Source organism: Xiphophorus couchianus, chromosome 1 (genome assembly GCF_001444195.1).
Source record: "Xiphophorus couchianus chromosome 1, X_couchianus-1.0, whole genome shotgun sequence".
NCBI lineage: Eukaryota > Metazoa > Chordata > Actinopteri > Cyprinodontiformes > Poeciliidae > Xiphophorus > Xiphophorus couchianus.
Window position 1 is genome coordinate 10,498,879 of NC_040228.1, and position 16,992 is coordinate 10,515,870.

The 16,992-nt window shown below is 36.6% G+C and overlaps 3 protein-coding genes across 4 annotated transcripts; all 3 read right to left on the reverse strand.

Annotated features, from left to right (window-relative positions):
• Positions 1–1,782: 1,782 nt before the first annotated feature.
• LOC114145568 (taste receptor type 1 member 2-like) lies at positions 1,783–3,943 on the reverse strand. The gene is given in 4 exon segments (XM_028019199.1): positions 1,783–2,055; positions 2,057–2,665; positions 3,323–3,753; positions 3,940–3,943. Coding segments are annotated over 4 exon segments (1,317 nt in total).
• Positions 3,944–4,748: 805 nt separating this feature from the next.
• LOC114145809 (taste receptor type 1 member 2-like) lies at positions 4,749–9,419 on the reverse strand. Its single transcript, XM_028019434.1, has 5 exons — positions 8,303–9,419; positions 7,484–8,209; positions 6,705–6,911; positions 6,296–6,416; positions 4,749–5,702 (listed from the first exon to the last, which is right to left on the reverse strand). The coding sequence occupies exons 1-5, from the start codon at positions 8,633–8,635 to the stop codon at positions 4,774–4,776; spliced, it is 2,316 nt and encodes a 771-aa protein (XP_027875235.1). The 5' UTR covers positions 8,636–9,419; the 3' UTR covers positions 4,749–4,773.
• A 1,003-nt stretch (positions 9,420–10,422) lies between these two features.
• rer1 (retention in endoplasmic reticulum sorting receptor 1) lies at positions 10,423–16,855 on the reverse strand. 2 transcript variants are annotated; one of them, XM_028019453.1, is made up of 8 exons: positions 16,703–16,855; positions 15,045–15,126; positions 14,849–14,953; positions 14,450–14,546; positions 14,128–14,206; positions 12,728–12,863; positions 12,197–12,251; positions 10,423–10,942 (listed from the first exon to the last, which is right to left on the reverse strand). In XM_028019453.1, the coding sequence occupies exons 2-8, from the start codon at positions 15,123–15,125 to the stop codon at positions 10,932–10,934; spliced, it is 564 nt and encodes a 187-aa protein (XP_027875254.1). In that variant the 5' UTR covers position 15,126; positions 16,703–16,855; the 3' UTR covers positions 10,423–10,931. The 2 variants fall into 2 exon arrangements, with proteins under 2 accessions (XP_027875254.1, XP_027875247.1); XM_028019446.1 differs by having other exon boundaries at positions 10,423–12,251.
• Between the last annotated feature and the right edge of the window lie 137 nt (positions 16,856–16,992).

Consider the following 16,992-nt stretch of genomic DNA (forward strand, 5'->3'; position numbering starts at 1 on the left):
TCACACTATGGAGATATGGGATTACTGCAGGTTGCAGAATCTCATCTCAAAATCTCTCTGCATTCAGATTTCCTCCAATGTTGACAACCCCTGTATTTCCAGTCAAGCCGATGCTTCAAGTGGAGGTTTCTGCTGAAAACTTCTACCTAAAGCTGTTTCCCTTTCAATTCAGCAGTCAGCACAATGTTCTCCTTGTCTGCTCCACATTTAAAATTTATGACTGAACTGTAGATGTCGGAATCTTCTTCATCTTGTGCAAACACGTTCCGACATCAGCATAAATGTAGCAGTGAATGCCACTGATGGCAGGCCTCCAGGCAGCTCAGTGAGAGCAGACACTGCCTGTGTGCTGGATTGTAGATGGCTGTCAGCTGTATCATCCTGCTGAAACGCTGACATGTTCAATTTTTTTGTTTTTTACAGTTTTTATTTGACGTAAAGGTTTTACAGGGCTGGATGAGCTTGAAAGTTCTCACTTAGCCTCTTTAGGTGCTCTGATGTCCTCCCAAAATCCAAAATTGTGTTAGGCGATTGGCTGAACTAGACTGACTGTATTGACTGGCAACCTGGACAGATGGACGGACGGACGGATGGATGGACGGATTTACAAGTAGAAATGAGTTGTCGATGACGTGATGTTGCTGCTGCATGAGGTTACAATCAAATTCATACAAATGACTTGATTCATTCAACCAGATAATTTTGGCTTATGGTGAAAAGCTACATCCTCTTTCAAATGAGCTTTGCATGACTTATCCTTTGGCCACATTGATCATTTGAGAGATTATTTCCAACAGCTCTATGGATGGCAGTGGGCATCAACAAAGAGCTTCAGCCTCAGCACAGTATCAGAGTAAATCTATTATTGACCCTGTAGGGAAATTCTTACTTGTAGCCAGGTTAAAAACGAAAGAAACACAGATAAAATCATCGTTTTGGAAAGCTGATTTATGGAAGTTGAATAACTTTAAAGAAATCATGAAAGGTTAAGGTGAGTTTAAAATATGGATTTAAGAAAGTCATTATTCTCTCTTGGCTACAAAAAGCGATTGTAATTGAATGGTTCCTAAACACTAAGGCACATAATCCTCAACCAGAATTTACAAGAAAAATGATTAATAGAACTTTAAACAAACATAAATCATAATTTTTTCTCCTGAGATGATATTAATAAAAAGCCAAAAGCTAAGGTATTCTGACAAGTATGTCAGAATACGTGTTGTCTCTATGACTCAATTAGTCATTGTGCTGACTCCATCATTATGTTTTGTTTGGTTGGTAAATTTTAAGTTAAACTATGGACCCTTACTGACACCTAGTGGACATTGTTTACAAATTTAATTTGGTCAGTGAAGCAGAACTCGTCCAGCTGTACGGTTGGTGTCTTCGTCTGTCCTTCAGACACGTTTGTTCCTTGGACACCATTTGTCTGTAAGTTCATTTTATTAATCGTTATTCCAGCATTGTGTAATATTTTGTAGAAAAGTTTTATGTTTCCCAACCAATATTTAAAGCTACATCGTTAGCTAATTGGAGAGAATTGGGAGTCACATGTTTGCCTAATTGTTTTCTGTATCTGTAGCTGATGTATACTTTTGTGTTTTGTTACAGTTTTACAAAAACTAAAAGAAAAGAAAAGAAAAGAAAAACAAACCAGCAAAGAGTTGCAAAATAAAACAAGAAAACTATCAAGGACTGGATTATTTTCAACAACTCAAGTGTTAGCTAGCTGTCTAGCTTTGTAAGAGCAACACATTGTGAGGGCAGCATAGTCATACAGAACTACTGACTAATTGTTTTGGTAAAATTTTGAATCAGACCTTGGAAGTGTTGTGTGTTTTTGTTGGGATGAAACATAATAATGTAACATTTTGGAAAGAAATACCACACCAGAAAAGAATAAAGACTGGACAGTACTGCCAATGCGTTAAATGATGAGACATATTTCCCCCGGTAAAGTATGCTTGAAGTGGCAAAGATGATCCAGGTGAGGATCAGCAGCATCAGGCAGAAGGTTATGGATTTGGCTTCATTGTAATTCTTTGGGAGGTATTTTTCCCATGTAGGAAAAAATAAAACAAAGGCAGCATAATGACGACAGAAAAATCACAGGGCCAGACATTGATTTTAGATCAATGTCACAACCTAGAACGGTTTTGTCCAAATATAACAATCGATCACTGAAAGGTTTGGGACGGGTTATGGAATAACTGATTAAAAGTAGAACAGCTTGTGAGACGAATGCCCCACTGATGACCAGCCACTGTCCGTGGTATTTCATCCACCAGCTGAGGAGTTTCGGGAATTTAGATGCGATTTTGAAAATACAAACAATCTGAAAAGAGCGCACAACAAAACCTGCCAGACAAACGGTGAAGAACAACAGAAACGGTAAAAACCTAAATACACACGAAGCACTTGTGGGTTTGTCGAAGTAAAAGAACACACTGAGACTGCACAGACTGAGGCAGCTTAAAATCAGGAAGCACATCAGTCCTCCAGCAGATCTGACAACAGGAGTGTTGTAGTTAATAGCAAAGAGAATAGATATAGCAACTGTGAGACCCATTAAGGTGCAGGTTCCCATCACGATCACTATGGCACCACTGTCTGTGAACGGTATGTACTCCACCAGGTGCAGATTGCACAGAGTCCTGTGTACATACTTGTATATACCAGGGACAAGAATAATTTTTAGCTCAACTATATACTTGGAAAACTGGTATCAGCCAGTGGTTTGTTTTTTAACAGACAGTTGCTTTTGTGGTCCTTTGGGAAAAATAATTTCCTGCCCCTGCCTTAACTCACCGAAGCTCTGTGTGTAAACGATAGTGTTGATACAGGAAATGAAACTGTGCAGCAGTTATAAATTCCCAGAGAACAGTGCGGTCTCTCTGGGGTGCAACTTCATGAAGTTGGTATTGTGAGTGTGTAATTCCCCTACTCGTGTGATTACATTGTTTATATTTATTGTTTGAAAGTTGATTAAACTGAAATTGTAGCAACACACATTGAATGGTTTGTGGTATAAACCCAAACTGACTCGGTTCAGCTTTTGTAAACATCTTCAAAAGTACCTTGTAGTAGTACATCAACTCCTGAGCAGATTAGCAGAATCACCATCTTTAGCAGCTTTACTCAAACTGAACTCATAAAATTTATTAGTTTATAATGAATATCTTATTCACTCCAGGTATAATACATGAATCAAATTAATGTTTTATTTTGTATAAAATAAAATAAAAGAACATTTGTAATTAGAAAAATATTTTCTATTTTAAAATTTGAATTAAATTAGTTATGTAATTTATTATAAACTCACCATGTGTGGTTGTACCGTTGTGTTGTTGTTACACTTGGCAGCTCCACATTGCAGGACAGTATGTAAAGCCTGAGCGATGGCATACACAGCCGTGTAAACAGAAAAAGAGAAAGATGGGTCTGCACTGATGATATCTTCGGCTGTCACACTGGTGCAGTTGCAGACCTGATTACAGAGCTTTCTTTTATTTGCATCTTCCTGTTGACACTGGGGTTTAAAAGAATGTATGAAATCACTGAAGCCTTATATTGTTATTACTGGCTCAGCAATCCCAACTGCAGTCCCAATTTTTCTGATTCCATTTTCTTTGGGAAGCTTCTTGTGTAAGGACCAGGAGGTATGCGTTAATAAGCATACCTCCACAGCTATCCACACTTTGTTGGTGACGTCGTGCTCTATGGCGGCCTTAATGAGGGCTTCAGCCGTCCATTCTGGTGCGACATTAAGTGACTAGATTAAAAACTTTTTTCTCATTTGGTCTGATTCTTAAACAGTTTCAGACAGACAAAAAAATAAGAATTAAAAATACATGTATAAAGGTATTTAGGTATCCTTATCAATTACTATTTTTTATGGTCAATGGAATATGAGACTCATTTCCTACATTCACATGAAACCCATGAAATAATTTTAAAATAATTGAAATAAATAAAATAATTAGTTTATGAAGCAACATTTTTAAATCTTGACAACCAGCCAAGACAAAGAAAGAGAAAAATGACAAAACATTTGGTTGTATGAAATGTATTTATTGTAATGTAAAAGTAGTGCATGTGTAAATATAGAAATGTATGCAAATTTTAAATGTAAGTGACTGAATATCATGCAGAATTAATTAATTGTTATAAACATTTATATTTTAAAAGAACTTTGGAAATACAAGTTTTAGATGTGTAGCATTGCTTGAAACATCTTATTTACATACACCTGACTACAAAAGATCTCATTAGATATTCCCAGGAAGCAATAAAACATGCACCTCGGTCACCTACAGTCAAACGGAGCTATTTCCTTTCTTTATCACTGCAAGTTAGAATACATGAAAAAGAAAAAATCATTCTGTGAACACACCTTCTCTTTACTGTAACAAAATCCTTTCTGAAGTTTTCACCAAAAAAGTTTTTCATTAAGATTCATTATATTTCATCCAGCTTCCTGTTTCCTCAGATCAACTGCTCCGTAAAGTGCAAAAGGCAAAATGTACAACACTTTGTTCCCGTGTGGTAATTAAAAGTACTTTACAAATAAAACTAGATTCCAATAGTATTATTTGATATGAATCTGTTGTCAGAAGATTTGAAGATAAATTAGTTGTTTTTTCTTTAGACAAATTCAGCAGAGAGTATCTTTTGGCTGAGATAATATTTGATAAAAATAGGACTTTCAAAACTCATAAAGAGCAATTCAAACCAGAAGGAGCGTTTTCAGAAGTCTCGGAGATGATCAAGGGACTATTGGTTAACTATCTTTGTGTAACTCTGAATGAGACATTGGAAGTACTGCTGGGTGTTTTTTTGAGGTTGAAAAATGATGATGCAACATTTTGGCAGGAAATACCAGGACAGAAAAGAGTAGAGACTAGAAAGGACTGCCATTCCATAAATAAAGTGGATGTACTTTCCGCGGTACAACGTATAGACAGTGGCATATATGATCCAGATGATTATCAGCAGCAGGAGACAGAAAGTTATGGATTTAGCCTCATTGTAATTTTTTGGCAAGTCTTTTCCACAGTAGGAGAAACAAAAAGAAAGAATAATCAATAATAAAATTAAAATCAGAGAACCAAATACCTCATTGAAATTCCTGCCACAGCGTTGGATGATTATGTCTGAATGTCGCTCTGTGTCAATTTGAGGATGTGGGGTGAAAACAGTCAAGCCAATGATAAGTAAGACTGCCTGAGAGATACAGGCCACACAGATGACCAACCACTGTCCTTTGTATTTCATCCACCAACTGGGGATGTTAGGGAACCTGGCAGCTATTTTGAAAATGCAAACGATCTGGAAAGAGCGCACAGCAAAACAAGCCAAACAAACGGTGGAGAAAAATATTACTGGTAAAACCCTCAAGACACAAGAAGCTGTTGTTGGTTCACCAAAGGCAAAGAACACACTAAGACTGGACAGAGCAAGACAGCCTAAAATCAAGAAGCACATCGGTCCTCCGGCAAACTTGACAACGGGAGTCTTGTAATTAATAAAGAAGAGGACAGATACGGCTGCGCAGAGGCCCATGAAGATCAAAGCTCCAAGCATGACGACCACAGCGCCATCATGCGAGAGAGGCATGTAGTCCTCCTGCCGCCGATAGCATGAAGTACTTCCTGCTTCAGACCATTCTGTGTTGTCACATTTGTGGCAGGTGTAAGGATCTGTTGTTGTAACGATACAGTACATAGACAGTCAGCAAGTAAGGGCTAAATTAACTGAGATATCATACCACAGTCTTATTTTGTTTGTTCAAAACTATACTTTTTACAAAAATATTTTAAAAAATAAACAGTGTATTCAAAATTTCAAAGTTAAAGATTGAATATTATTGTAGCACAAAATGCATTTAGCCAAAAGGACTTTTCATATTTGGTAAGTTATAGTAATGATTGCACCAAGACTAAATGAGGCACCATGTGGAAGTTGATTTAGGAGCCCAATTATGGTCCATTACATTAAAAAATTTATTTAGAAGCAATTCAATGCATGAAATGTGATCCTAGCACAAATATCAAATATCAAAAAGGTATCTAACTATATATGTATTTGTCAATTCTGTGAAGTATTTTAGTAAATCTGAGTATTAATGTAGTTTCCCTTTTTTCTATGTTTAACATTGATGCAGAATTAGCTACTTCCTAAGTACAAAGCTTTTTTGTATTAATAAGACGGTCAGCAGCCTTCCTTTTTTTCTGTTGCTTTACATTTGATAGATGAATAAAAATGAGAAGTTGTTTTGCATGTCAGGATTATTTACCTGTGCTGTTGATATAAGTTCCACTTTCGCATTTTGTACAGCTGAAGCAACATTTGTAGAGTCCTTCTTGTTTTTTTGCAAATCCAGCATCACATTCTTCGGAGCAAATCGACTGCGGCACCTGTTCAAGTCATACATCACGAAAGTAAATACTGCGTTCATTCAACAAAGACATGAGTTTGACAACCATGAAGCAATTAAAGCTGTATGAATGTAATAAAAAAACACTGTCACGCTTCAGCAGAGATCATTTTCAATGTACGTAGATATCACACAAGCCAGCTGTCACCATAACCATGATCACCAAGCTACTCCTTTTGCTCCCTTCTGAACATTTGCTTGCACTAAAAATTGAAGTCAAACATGTATTTTGGGGATTTTTTTCAGGAAAATTTAAAAACCTACTTACAGAACCATTTCCATGCCACTGAATTTTGGTCCTGTTGATGATGAACGGTAAAGACGAGTGATAACTGTAAAGGCCAACCTCCTCTGGTTCTCCACTTTTGTTCCAGAAAACTATTGCATATGATCCAAAGGAGGGGTCACCATTCTCATCAAACTGAACACTCTGGTTTAGAAGAGTAAAGTTGGTCTTCCACAGCTCTTGTAATATCTGTTGGTAGAAATAGACCTTGGATTATTTACAGGTTTCTGTATGTGCCATTAATAAGATAAAAAGTATGGATAAAATTACACTATTCTAAGTAGCAAGTGTTTATCATTACAAATGGCATTGTAAACCTTTCCACATTGGTAGATCTTAATAATTTTCCTCCTTTCGTCTTTTGGAGATCTTTTAGCCTACTTCATGTTGTCTGCCAAGTTCTACTTACGTAACCAGATCTGGGTATGGCTCATAAAGCTGACCACTCCAAAAATAATCTATGATTTACCAAAGGGTATACATAGATTATTTTTAAAAGTTTACATTTATTTTTATCTGATATATATATATATATATACAATATTTGTTTTTAAATCTGAAACATTAAATCTAACAAAATGTGAAAACAACAGATGTGCAATGAATTTTTTATTTCTGGACAGATAGATTTTTAAATTAACTGCATTTATTTATAAAATATAGTTTTATTATTTATTTTATATTTACTAAAATATTTATTTATTTATTTATACTTAACTATATATTTTTTTAGTTTTTAAGTTATATATATATATACTTACCATATGGGGAATTCCTGTAATTCTCCTGTTGCACCTGCCAGTTTCACATTGCAGCACAGTGTGCAAGGCGTGGGCAACAGAATACACAGCAGAGTAAACAGGGAAATTGAAGGACGGATCTGCATCAATGATATCTGCGACAGTGTGAATACTGCAGTTACAAGCCTGACTGCAAAACTTTTCTTCCGTACCATCTTCTTCCTGAGTCTGGGCTCTGAATGCATTGATGAAAGCATTGAAACCTGGAATTGCCATTTTTGGCTCAGCTATCCCAACAACAGTCCCAATTTTCCTGATTCCATTTCTTTTGGGAAGCTCCTTGTGTAAGGACCAAGCATCTCCCGCTATCCACACCTTGTTGGTGACGTCATATTTTATGGCAGCCTCAACGAGATCTTCAGCCGTCCATTCTGGTGCAAAAACAATCAAGACATTTACCTCTAGTAACGTAATTTGTTGGAAAACCTCATAGTAGTCTGTGTCATGATCAAGGGCTTTTGTGTAGGCCAGACAGAACTCTGTGTGCTCAAGTGTCCGAATGAACAAATCCCGGCCGTCTCTGCCGTAGTCGTCGTCAATGTGAAGAAATGAAACCCAGCGCCAGTTGAATTCTCGCAATATCCTTAGAACCACCTCTATCACATCTTTATTAGGATGGACCGTTCGTAGGAAAGACGGGAAATTATTTTTCCTTGAAAAGACGGAACTGGCAGCTCCATAACTGACCTGTTGAAAGAGACATTTCAGAACCTTCAAGTAACATTGCACAGGACATTTCTCAGGTTATTTAGAAAGTATTGAAACAACTGGCACGCTTACCATCGGAAAGAAATCCATCATGAAGAGCGGGGCAACACTCAGCGTCCCTGTGCTTGTGTAAGAGCCGACCACTGTGACCATTTTGGACGTGAGCCTCTGTGAGTCATTCCAAGGCTGGATGAGACTCTCGTCAGAGATGAGGTTGAAAACTCCGGGGAAGTTCTGTGTGTCTGAGCAGAGGTCTAATATTTTATAGCCGAGCGGCACGTTTGGCAGCAGCTTGGTAGAGTTGTTGATCTCCTCTATTGCAAATCTCATCAGCTGAAACCTCCGGTAACTTGACAGGATGAAGGGTTGACTGGGGACAGAGAAATGGGGTAGAGCAACATTCATGATTCAGACCCATTTTTGGTAGATAGCATTTTTTACTTATTGGGTTGCTGTGGAGGAAATTCTTGATCAGATTGGAAATATCAAAGAAACCAAATCTCACCAGAAAGTCAAGCTAATCAGAGCAGTCCTTGTTCCATAAGGTCAGCGTCATTAATCACACTTTCTTTGAAAAGATGTGCCTGTGTCAACTCAGTAAAACTAAACTTGCTTTTCACCCATATGCTGCAAACCTGTGCTTTTATAACAGAGTTAAGAATGGTGCAGTTGACAGCTGATCTCACTAAAGAGTGAATGAAAACATAAACTAATTAATCCACTACAGTTAACACTATATATTTCTAAGCTGATATATGTATAAAAGTCACATGTTACAATTAAAGTGAACCTGTTGTAATTATTCGATTTAATTCATCATGTTGGTCTGCTATTGTGCTGACTATGCTCAAAACTTTGACTCTTTGGCATTAAAGCCAGTGGACCTACAGGTTGGGAGAGTAAAGGAAGGTTTAATAAGTGATCTTTTCATCAACTGCTGTAAAAGTTTGGATATTGAACGTAAACAACTGAAGGCAGGTGACAGCTTTGCAGATCCCAACTGTAAAATTTTGCCTACAAGGATTTTGTTCAACATTAAATGTTGCAACAAAATCCTGGGAAAATCTAACATTAGCATAAAAGGGGCAGTTATAACTTAACAAAATGTTTCAAATGTGCTGAACAATTTAAGTAACCTTTGCTAAGTTTCGTCTTGAAAATAAAAAAAGGCATAAACAAAGACTAGAAGTCTCACGAATTAACAAATCAGCATGCAAAAGTTGTTTTATCTGCTTGTTGCTACATCCTGGTTTCTGAAACAGCTTCTCCTGTGAGGGCAAGTTTAATGACACTATCATGAAAAAAATCTACAAACTGAGCCAGTTCCGTTTTCAATATACAAATAACATGCATAAAAATAAAAAGGCCTCTCTCTTGCATTTCTACACAAACCATTGCAACAGAATAAGGGCTTTTTTCAGACAGGATGTTTATTCCCAAGGTGTTTTTATTTCAGTAATTCAAATGAAAAAGTCAAACCTCGGAGCTCTGCCACATATGGGGTGATTACATCCAGTTACAACTCAGATTAGGAGAAATTGACAGTATTACATAAGACCAAAAAATAAACACATTAACTGGTTTTAGACAATGTCCATGTACAGTATGGACCACTGAGCAACAGTCCAGGTTCTTTTTTGTGCCATTTCTAGTCCTCAAGTAGCTTGTAACCCATGTTCTGGATACATCTATATGTGGTAGCTTTAGCAGCATAAACTACACCTGCAATCCTCAACTTGTTTTCCTAAAAACTCTTAAATGGGTTTTCTTCACCATCCTCTGAGGAATATGAAGGTCCCTGTTGCTTGTGCACCTTTTTTATTACATGTTTTTCCCCCTTCCACTTACCTTTCCTCTAACATGTTTGGATACAGAAGTCTGAGTTTTTTTTTCAAGCAAACTTTTGTGGCTTATCTTGCTCATGAAAGTTGTCCAACAAAGTCAACAGTCTCCTCATTCTTACCTAAACCACATTTTTTACCGATTTTGTTGAATTAAACAACTTTTCACTTATATCACAGGTTATTAAGATGTGATATAAGCAAAAATATATCACAATTTTAGTACAAATTTTAGTTTTGTACTAAAATTTTTAAGAATTTTAGTACAAACATTCTCAAAATACTGGGATTGACTTCTTCCTTGACCTTCAAACTATTTTACCCAAAACCATTCGAAATATGAATCCAAGACACTTTTGTACTGTTCCGAAGGGACACAGCCTCTTTAATAGCATTTGGAGTGGAAAAAAAAATTACACTTCCATTTTTAAAATCAAGTTGTTGTTTTTTTTTTTACTGTAGCACAAGAAAATAACATGCAATCCATGAAAAACATTAAATTCAGCTCAGAAACCCAATTAACCAGTTTGTCTTTCATCAGTTTTAGGTGAAACAGATTTTCATACGGGGAAATAACAAGGTGGATGAATGAAAAAGAAAAGATTTCAAAACAAAAATTATATTTTAAAATATATATATACTGTATATACACAAATCCAGACAACCCTTTGAAACACAAACTTTTTTTTTTACAGGAAAATCTTTTGATCCCTTACTACATACAGTGTAGATCAGTTTAGTATTGACAAATTCTCAGCACTTTGTTAGGAAAGGAAAAAAAATCAAAAGGTTCATAGAAAAATGTATGATCGCCACCAACTTCATCCATTTGTTTTAATAAAGGGTGTCAATCAGTTGTCCTATGTTTCCTCTGCAAAAGAAAGAGAACAACAGTTTGCTTGGAATGACTGTAGCTTTTTTTTTTTCCTAAGGTAAACGCAGATCATAAAGGACAACAACGGCTAGTCTACGAAATCTAAGTCAAACTCCATTTTTGGAACACATGGGAAAATGCTCCAAAGAGAAAATGCCTTTCGGAAATTGTTTACTTCAATTTTAACTCAGACAGATGATGTGCTATAGAAACTGATAATGGTTGTGCACATTGGAGAAAAAAATGGTTTGGAATATCATTATACGGAATAAGTCTGACACTCTGCAAATTTCTGGTATTTCCCATTTGAGGCTTAATGTTGCAAACAGAAACAAATATGAGCAGGTTTACGGTAGCAGACTACAGGAGAATAAAGATCAGTAACACCATCCTTGAGATATGCATTCATAAATGTTGAGTGGGCTGTCTGAAAATGAGTAAAATATATCTAAATACTTAGCCTATGCAACAGTTAAATTATAATAAAAATGAAAAAAAAAGCATGTACCAAACCAAAACAGCCACTCTGAAATCACACTGAATTAATTTTAAGCGAGACATTCACACATTTATCTTTTTTCTGCCCATCATGAATGCATATTCAGATGAAGTGTCACTAAAAACTTCTAGGCAACTTCATTTAGTATTTGTCCAACACACTTAGAGCAGCAGATACTGAGATCCAGAACATTTATCAATAAGATTTCTTTTAAATCAAATTTCATACCTAATCACATTCTTTTGCAAACAAACTTAACTGATTAATAATATACCACTGAATGTGTTACAAATAAGTAGGGACAACATATGAATTAAAAGTTGTTAGACTAAGATGGGGAGATAATGCGGCACTGAAAGATCCACAATTTTGAAAAATTACTGTAATGTCAATTTAGTTTAGCTTCTACTTGATGAATATTTATTCATCTGATCGGGTCAAAATGCAGAACTAAGTTTTAACTACTGCTTAAAAAAAACATTTTTTTTAACAAAAGAAATTTTGGGCAAGTGACTATTTTTGATCCGTGTTGCTGATAACTTCATCCAACACTGTCAATTACGGATCCAAGCTTAAGATTTTTTATTGTTTTGTTTCAATGTTACTGTCCAGCTTACAAAAAAACCGAAAAAAAATAATCTCTAATCTTCATCACTCCCTTCTAGCTGTGATGACTGCGTTTCAAATGAGACTGAGGCGAAGGGTAAGTTGGAGTTTTTAACTAGCAAAAGTTTTCCCTGTGTCTTCCTTGCCTTTATATGTCCTCTTCCCGTGTGTGAAGGGTAGGTATCTGTACTTGATCATATGCTACAGAGAAAAGAGCAGAGAGAGAATTAGAGACAGGCAGGTTCTGATTAAATGTTTTCATGGCACAAAGAATGGAGATGCACACTTTCTGTGTAAAGCAATCATTAATCCAAACATAATATACACCAATATTTTAAAAGGTCATGTGCAGAAGAAGAGCTGTAAAATAATATTGCCTGTAATATTAAAGAATTAATACTGTGGCTTTTCCAAAACAATTAACTTCACTGAGATTAAACAGGTATATGTTTTGTTTGTTTAAACATTTATGACTATATTTTTACGTTCAACAGAAGTCTGCATTGTTCAGCTAAGTTGTCCTTCTCAGCCATACAAAATATTTTCTGCCCAGCCCACAAAACCCTTACAATTGACTAAGGTTATCTTCGTTGCTGTTATTTCAAATGTTAATTTTATCCGTTATCCCAAACAGGCAACCAGTTCATACACTCTTTGTCTTTCCCGTTGTGGTTTACCTTAATCTGCCTCTTCATGGTGATGCAAAACAGCATGATGAAGTACATTACGAGTATTGGCCAGAACACTGGAACATTGAAGGCATCGAAAAACGTGCAAATCATGGCGATGACGATGCCTTTTGTTGCAGAGTGCCTGTTACCAAAATCAGAGGAAGAGAAGACTTCTGTAAGTTTTTAAATGTTAAATTTTCAAATTTCTAACACTAAGACAGTGTTGCGGAAAATTTTATTCAAGGTAATATCTTATGTTTTCATTAATCTGACAATCATGTCATGATATGTTATTAGTTTTATGCTTATGAACTTGTACCAAACTAATCTTTCTGAGCTTCACACTAAAGGTTAGCTGTCATAAAGATGATGTTCTCTGCTGCTGTAAGAGAACCAGACTGTCTCTCATATGTTTATGATTCTCTGACCAGGACATATGGTGGTGAAGAGCACGGTGGGTGTATAGATACAGGTGGAGCAGAGACTCGTGCAGATAGATGGAACACAGCAGGCTGCTGTTGCTGAAGCTTAGCACAAGTGTCACTTTACAACAAATCTAATCTGGATATGAACAAAATGCTTTTAAAACTGACATTCAAAGCACGTCACGTGGTGGCTAAAGGATAACTCAAATCATTAATAAAGTACAGTATGTTACCAATCTAATCTTAATGAGCAAAAACCTATAAGCTTCAATCATGATTTTTTTTCCACCAAAGCAGTTCCAGTGTTTAACCAGGGCTGTTGCTATAGACAGTTTTTCACTGATTCTATAAGAAAACCAAACTAATTTTCCAAAACCTGAGTAAAAATGGAGGGATATCATTGCATCACTATGCAATGATAGTGCATAGTGATGCACTATCACTATGCACTACTATGCATAGTGATAGTGCATAGTAGTGCACTAGTGCACATAGTAGTTTAATCACACAAATCTAATTATTTATCTCTGTATCTATGCCATGTTGCCAGCCCAGTTAACATGCAGAGTGTCAAAGTTTAGCACTTTCTTCTTAGTTGACACTCTTGATCAGTACCAGCAGGTTTGAGAGATAACAGGTTAAGAGGAAGCTTTATTAACTCCCCTTGATGTTTAAAGGCTGAAGACATTTCACAACTTAGTTAGAAATGGCTTTTATTTGCAAAAATATTGAGGGGGGGGGTCGCGCCAGTAGATTTGTTGCATCTGGTTCCAAGTCATAACATCTACTATTGAAATTAGTCTTGTAGTGTCTAAATTATTTATGTTCAAGTTTCACCCGTTTCTACTGACAGTCATCATCTTCTGGAAATGTTGTGTGTTTAAATCTGTTGCCACACAGATCATTCTAAAATAAAACATAATTTGCCCATCCCTGTTGGGCAATCACAACACAAAGCCAGACGTTAAGCTGAACTCTTACCAGAATTTAAATTCAGGCAACCTCCTGATGAAAGGGCGAAACTCCTCGTTCTGCTTGGTCGGAAGGGATGGGCCCTCATCTACAAGAGAAATTAAATTACACGCTGCATTCCAAAGGCTTTAACAACGATCCAAAACAACAAACAGGATATAGAAAGGGACTTTGTGGCACTTATTGATACTGAAACCAATTTTGCAATAAAATTTAATTACATTGGAATCACAAAAATCTATATTGAATAAACACAGCAGATACTTTGTTGTTTATTACAAAAAACACACAACACAAAAAAACCCTGTTATGAATATAAGTGTCCACTTGCCTTCATCAAGTAAAGAAGGATCCACTTTTGGCGACAGAAATGCAATGAACAGGTTGAGGTGGTAGATTCCCAAAGCGTAAGTTACTATATACCACCCCTGAAAATCAACACAAGAACAAAACATAAAAAACTCCGGGAAAGACAGACAGTTTGCTAATCAAATGTACCCCAACCGTTGATCACAGGACGCACAGGAGAAATAGATTCTCATAGCTGTTTTCTTGCAATCAAGGTTTTCTCAAGGTGAATATGGATTTTCAAAGTATTTTTAAAAAATATACAAGTAAAAATCCCAAAAAGGTTTTAATGGTAATACATATGTGTATGGAAACAGGAGTTCCTTTTAATCAAAACAATATGCACATTCTGATTTTTGGAGAAAACAGGGATAATAATCACCTGTAGTATGTACACTCTGATCATGTAGATTGCAGTAAGTAGTAGAGTGAGCGCCCATCGCACCACATAGAAGGGTGTTGACTTGTCAAGCCATGTCTGATAGACCTGTTGAAAAAATGAAGGAATTTTTGTCAGCAAATATGCACAATGCCACTAACTTAATATCAGTGACGTGTGTGAACTAAATGATAGTCACCGTTCCAACCCCAGTGAAAAAGGCAGCAACTACAGATGGTTTCCCATGGATTGATTCTCCAACACTGTCCCCTTCTGACATCCTGCCGTAAACCAGAAAAAAGCATTTTCATTATGGGAGGTATTGGTGATTCATATGAATGCTACTGGTCTCATCGCAACCTCAAAAACAGCTTTTCATTTGCTCTTGCATGCTGCAGATTTGGTAATTGTTGAAAATGTAAACTTACCCACATAATAATTATTTATAAACATTTTTGTTCCAGTTAATAACAAAGCCTTACTGTTGGAGTTTTCTCTCGCAAAATGAAAGTTTGATTTACCTTCAGAGGAGCTGAATTTTATAAATAACCTAGCATTAAGTTTTCAAGTACCTATATTTCAAATCTCACTTTGTCTGATACATCATCAAGTGATTGATTAGCTACACAAGTCCAGTTTCTATTGACAAATGAAATTTAACTATCATGGTGTATGTCACAAGAACATGATCTTTTCTCTGAACAAGACAACTACTCTGGGTCGTTCGCAACATTTGGTGATTTTAGTGTGGTCTGAAGGTACTTTTAATGTTCACTCAGATTAAATTGTTTCTTTGACATACAACTCCTGTGAAGGGTTTGCTGACATACCCATTGTAAATACTAGTAACCAATCCCTTGAGAGTTTAAAGTTTAGCAATAGACAGACGTGTGGGAGAGACTAGATTATGGAATACGATGTTGTAAGTCTAACAAATACGACTTAAAGACAAATCTATAGAGTCTTACCACGAGTTTATAGTTGAATACTGAAAATGGTAATCAGGAAATTAATTGACTGTTGAATGGAGAATGGCTTCTGTTGCTATTGCTAGCTACCAATTCTACCTTACTGAAGCTTGCGTTTACGTAGTGTATTGCTTATTAATATCAAGAGAGAAGTATTTGCAGAGCAGCTAAATAATATATTATTTTAACTAATACATTTTAACATTAACATATAAGCTGATTTGAAAAACCGTGGGAAACTGTTCCTGGTTGTGGCTATCAAAGATTTGTTTAATTACAAGCTAACCAGCGCTGGGTTTTGTCGATGTAAACAGATTCACAGGGAATGTACATCGAACAAGTGTGAACGACATTTCACTTGTGACATAAATCTGAACTATCCGCATTAGCTTAAAAGTTAGCTCTAGAAATGGCTAACTAGACATGTAAATGTACGTTACCCTTTGGTCCAAATTGTAGCCGGTATGGGTTATGTAGTTCTTGTAAGAGCCTACGCTACTTACAGTCGTTCAGAAAGCAACGTCATCTACCTACATTTCCCACAATTCCTAAGCAGAGGCAATTGCAGCACCTCGAAAGTACGTGTAGTTCATTACGGCTTCTTGTTTAGTGGTGGGAGCCTGTTAAAAGGCTACTAAGAACTACAAATACCAGCAGTGAATAAGAAAACTGGACAACTCACTTCCTGTGATCCGTTTCTACGTTACCAGCGGTTTCGAAGCTAGTTTATTTTAGCATGTTTAGAAAATCAGTTTTCTCCAGTGAACACGTTAATGTTCAAATAATAACGAAACATTTTTACGTCTGAACACCAGATGTAGTCCATCTTACTGTGGCTCGGTGGTGCTGGCAATTATAACGAAAAACAACAATGACAGTAATTCCTTACCTGATATGGCCTCTGAGTCACTACCCGGCTCTACCTAGCTAGCTACACTAGCCACTTCTCGTGTGAACACGTCAGTACTTCCGCGAGCACGAGGGCATTCAAGTATGGCAGGCCGATGTAACATATAATCACCGACCTCAACGCTCATTCATACTTTCTACTCCGCCTGTCGCCCAATGGCTGCTGGAAAACGACACCAGCACCCCGCCACCCCCCAAGGACAAGGGGCTATAGATGATGGATGGGAGGATTCATATCTACTGGTGAAACTTTTCCCTGGTCTATCTTCT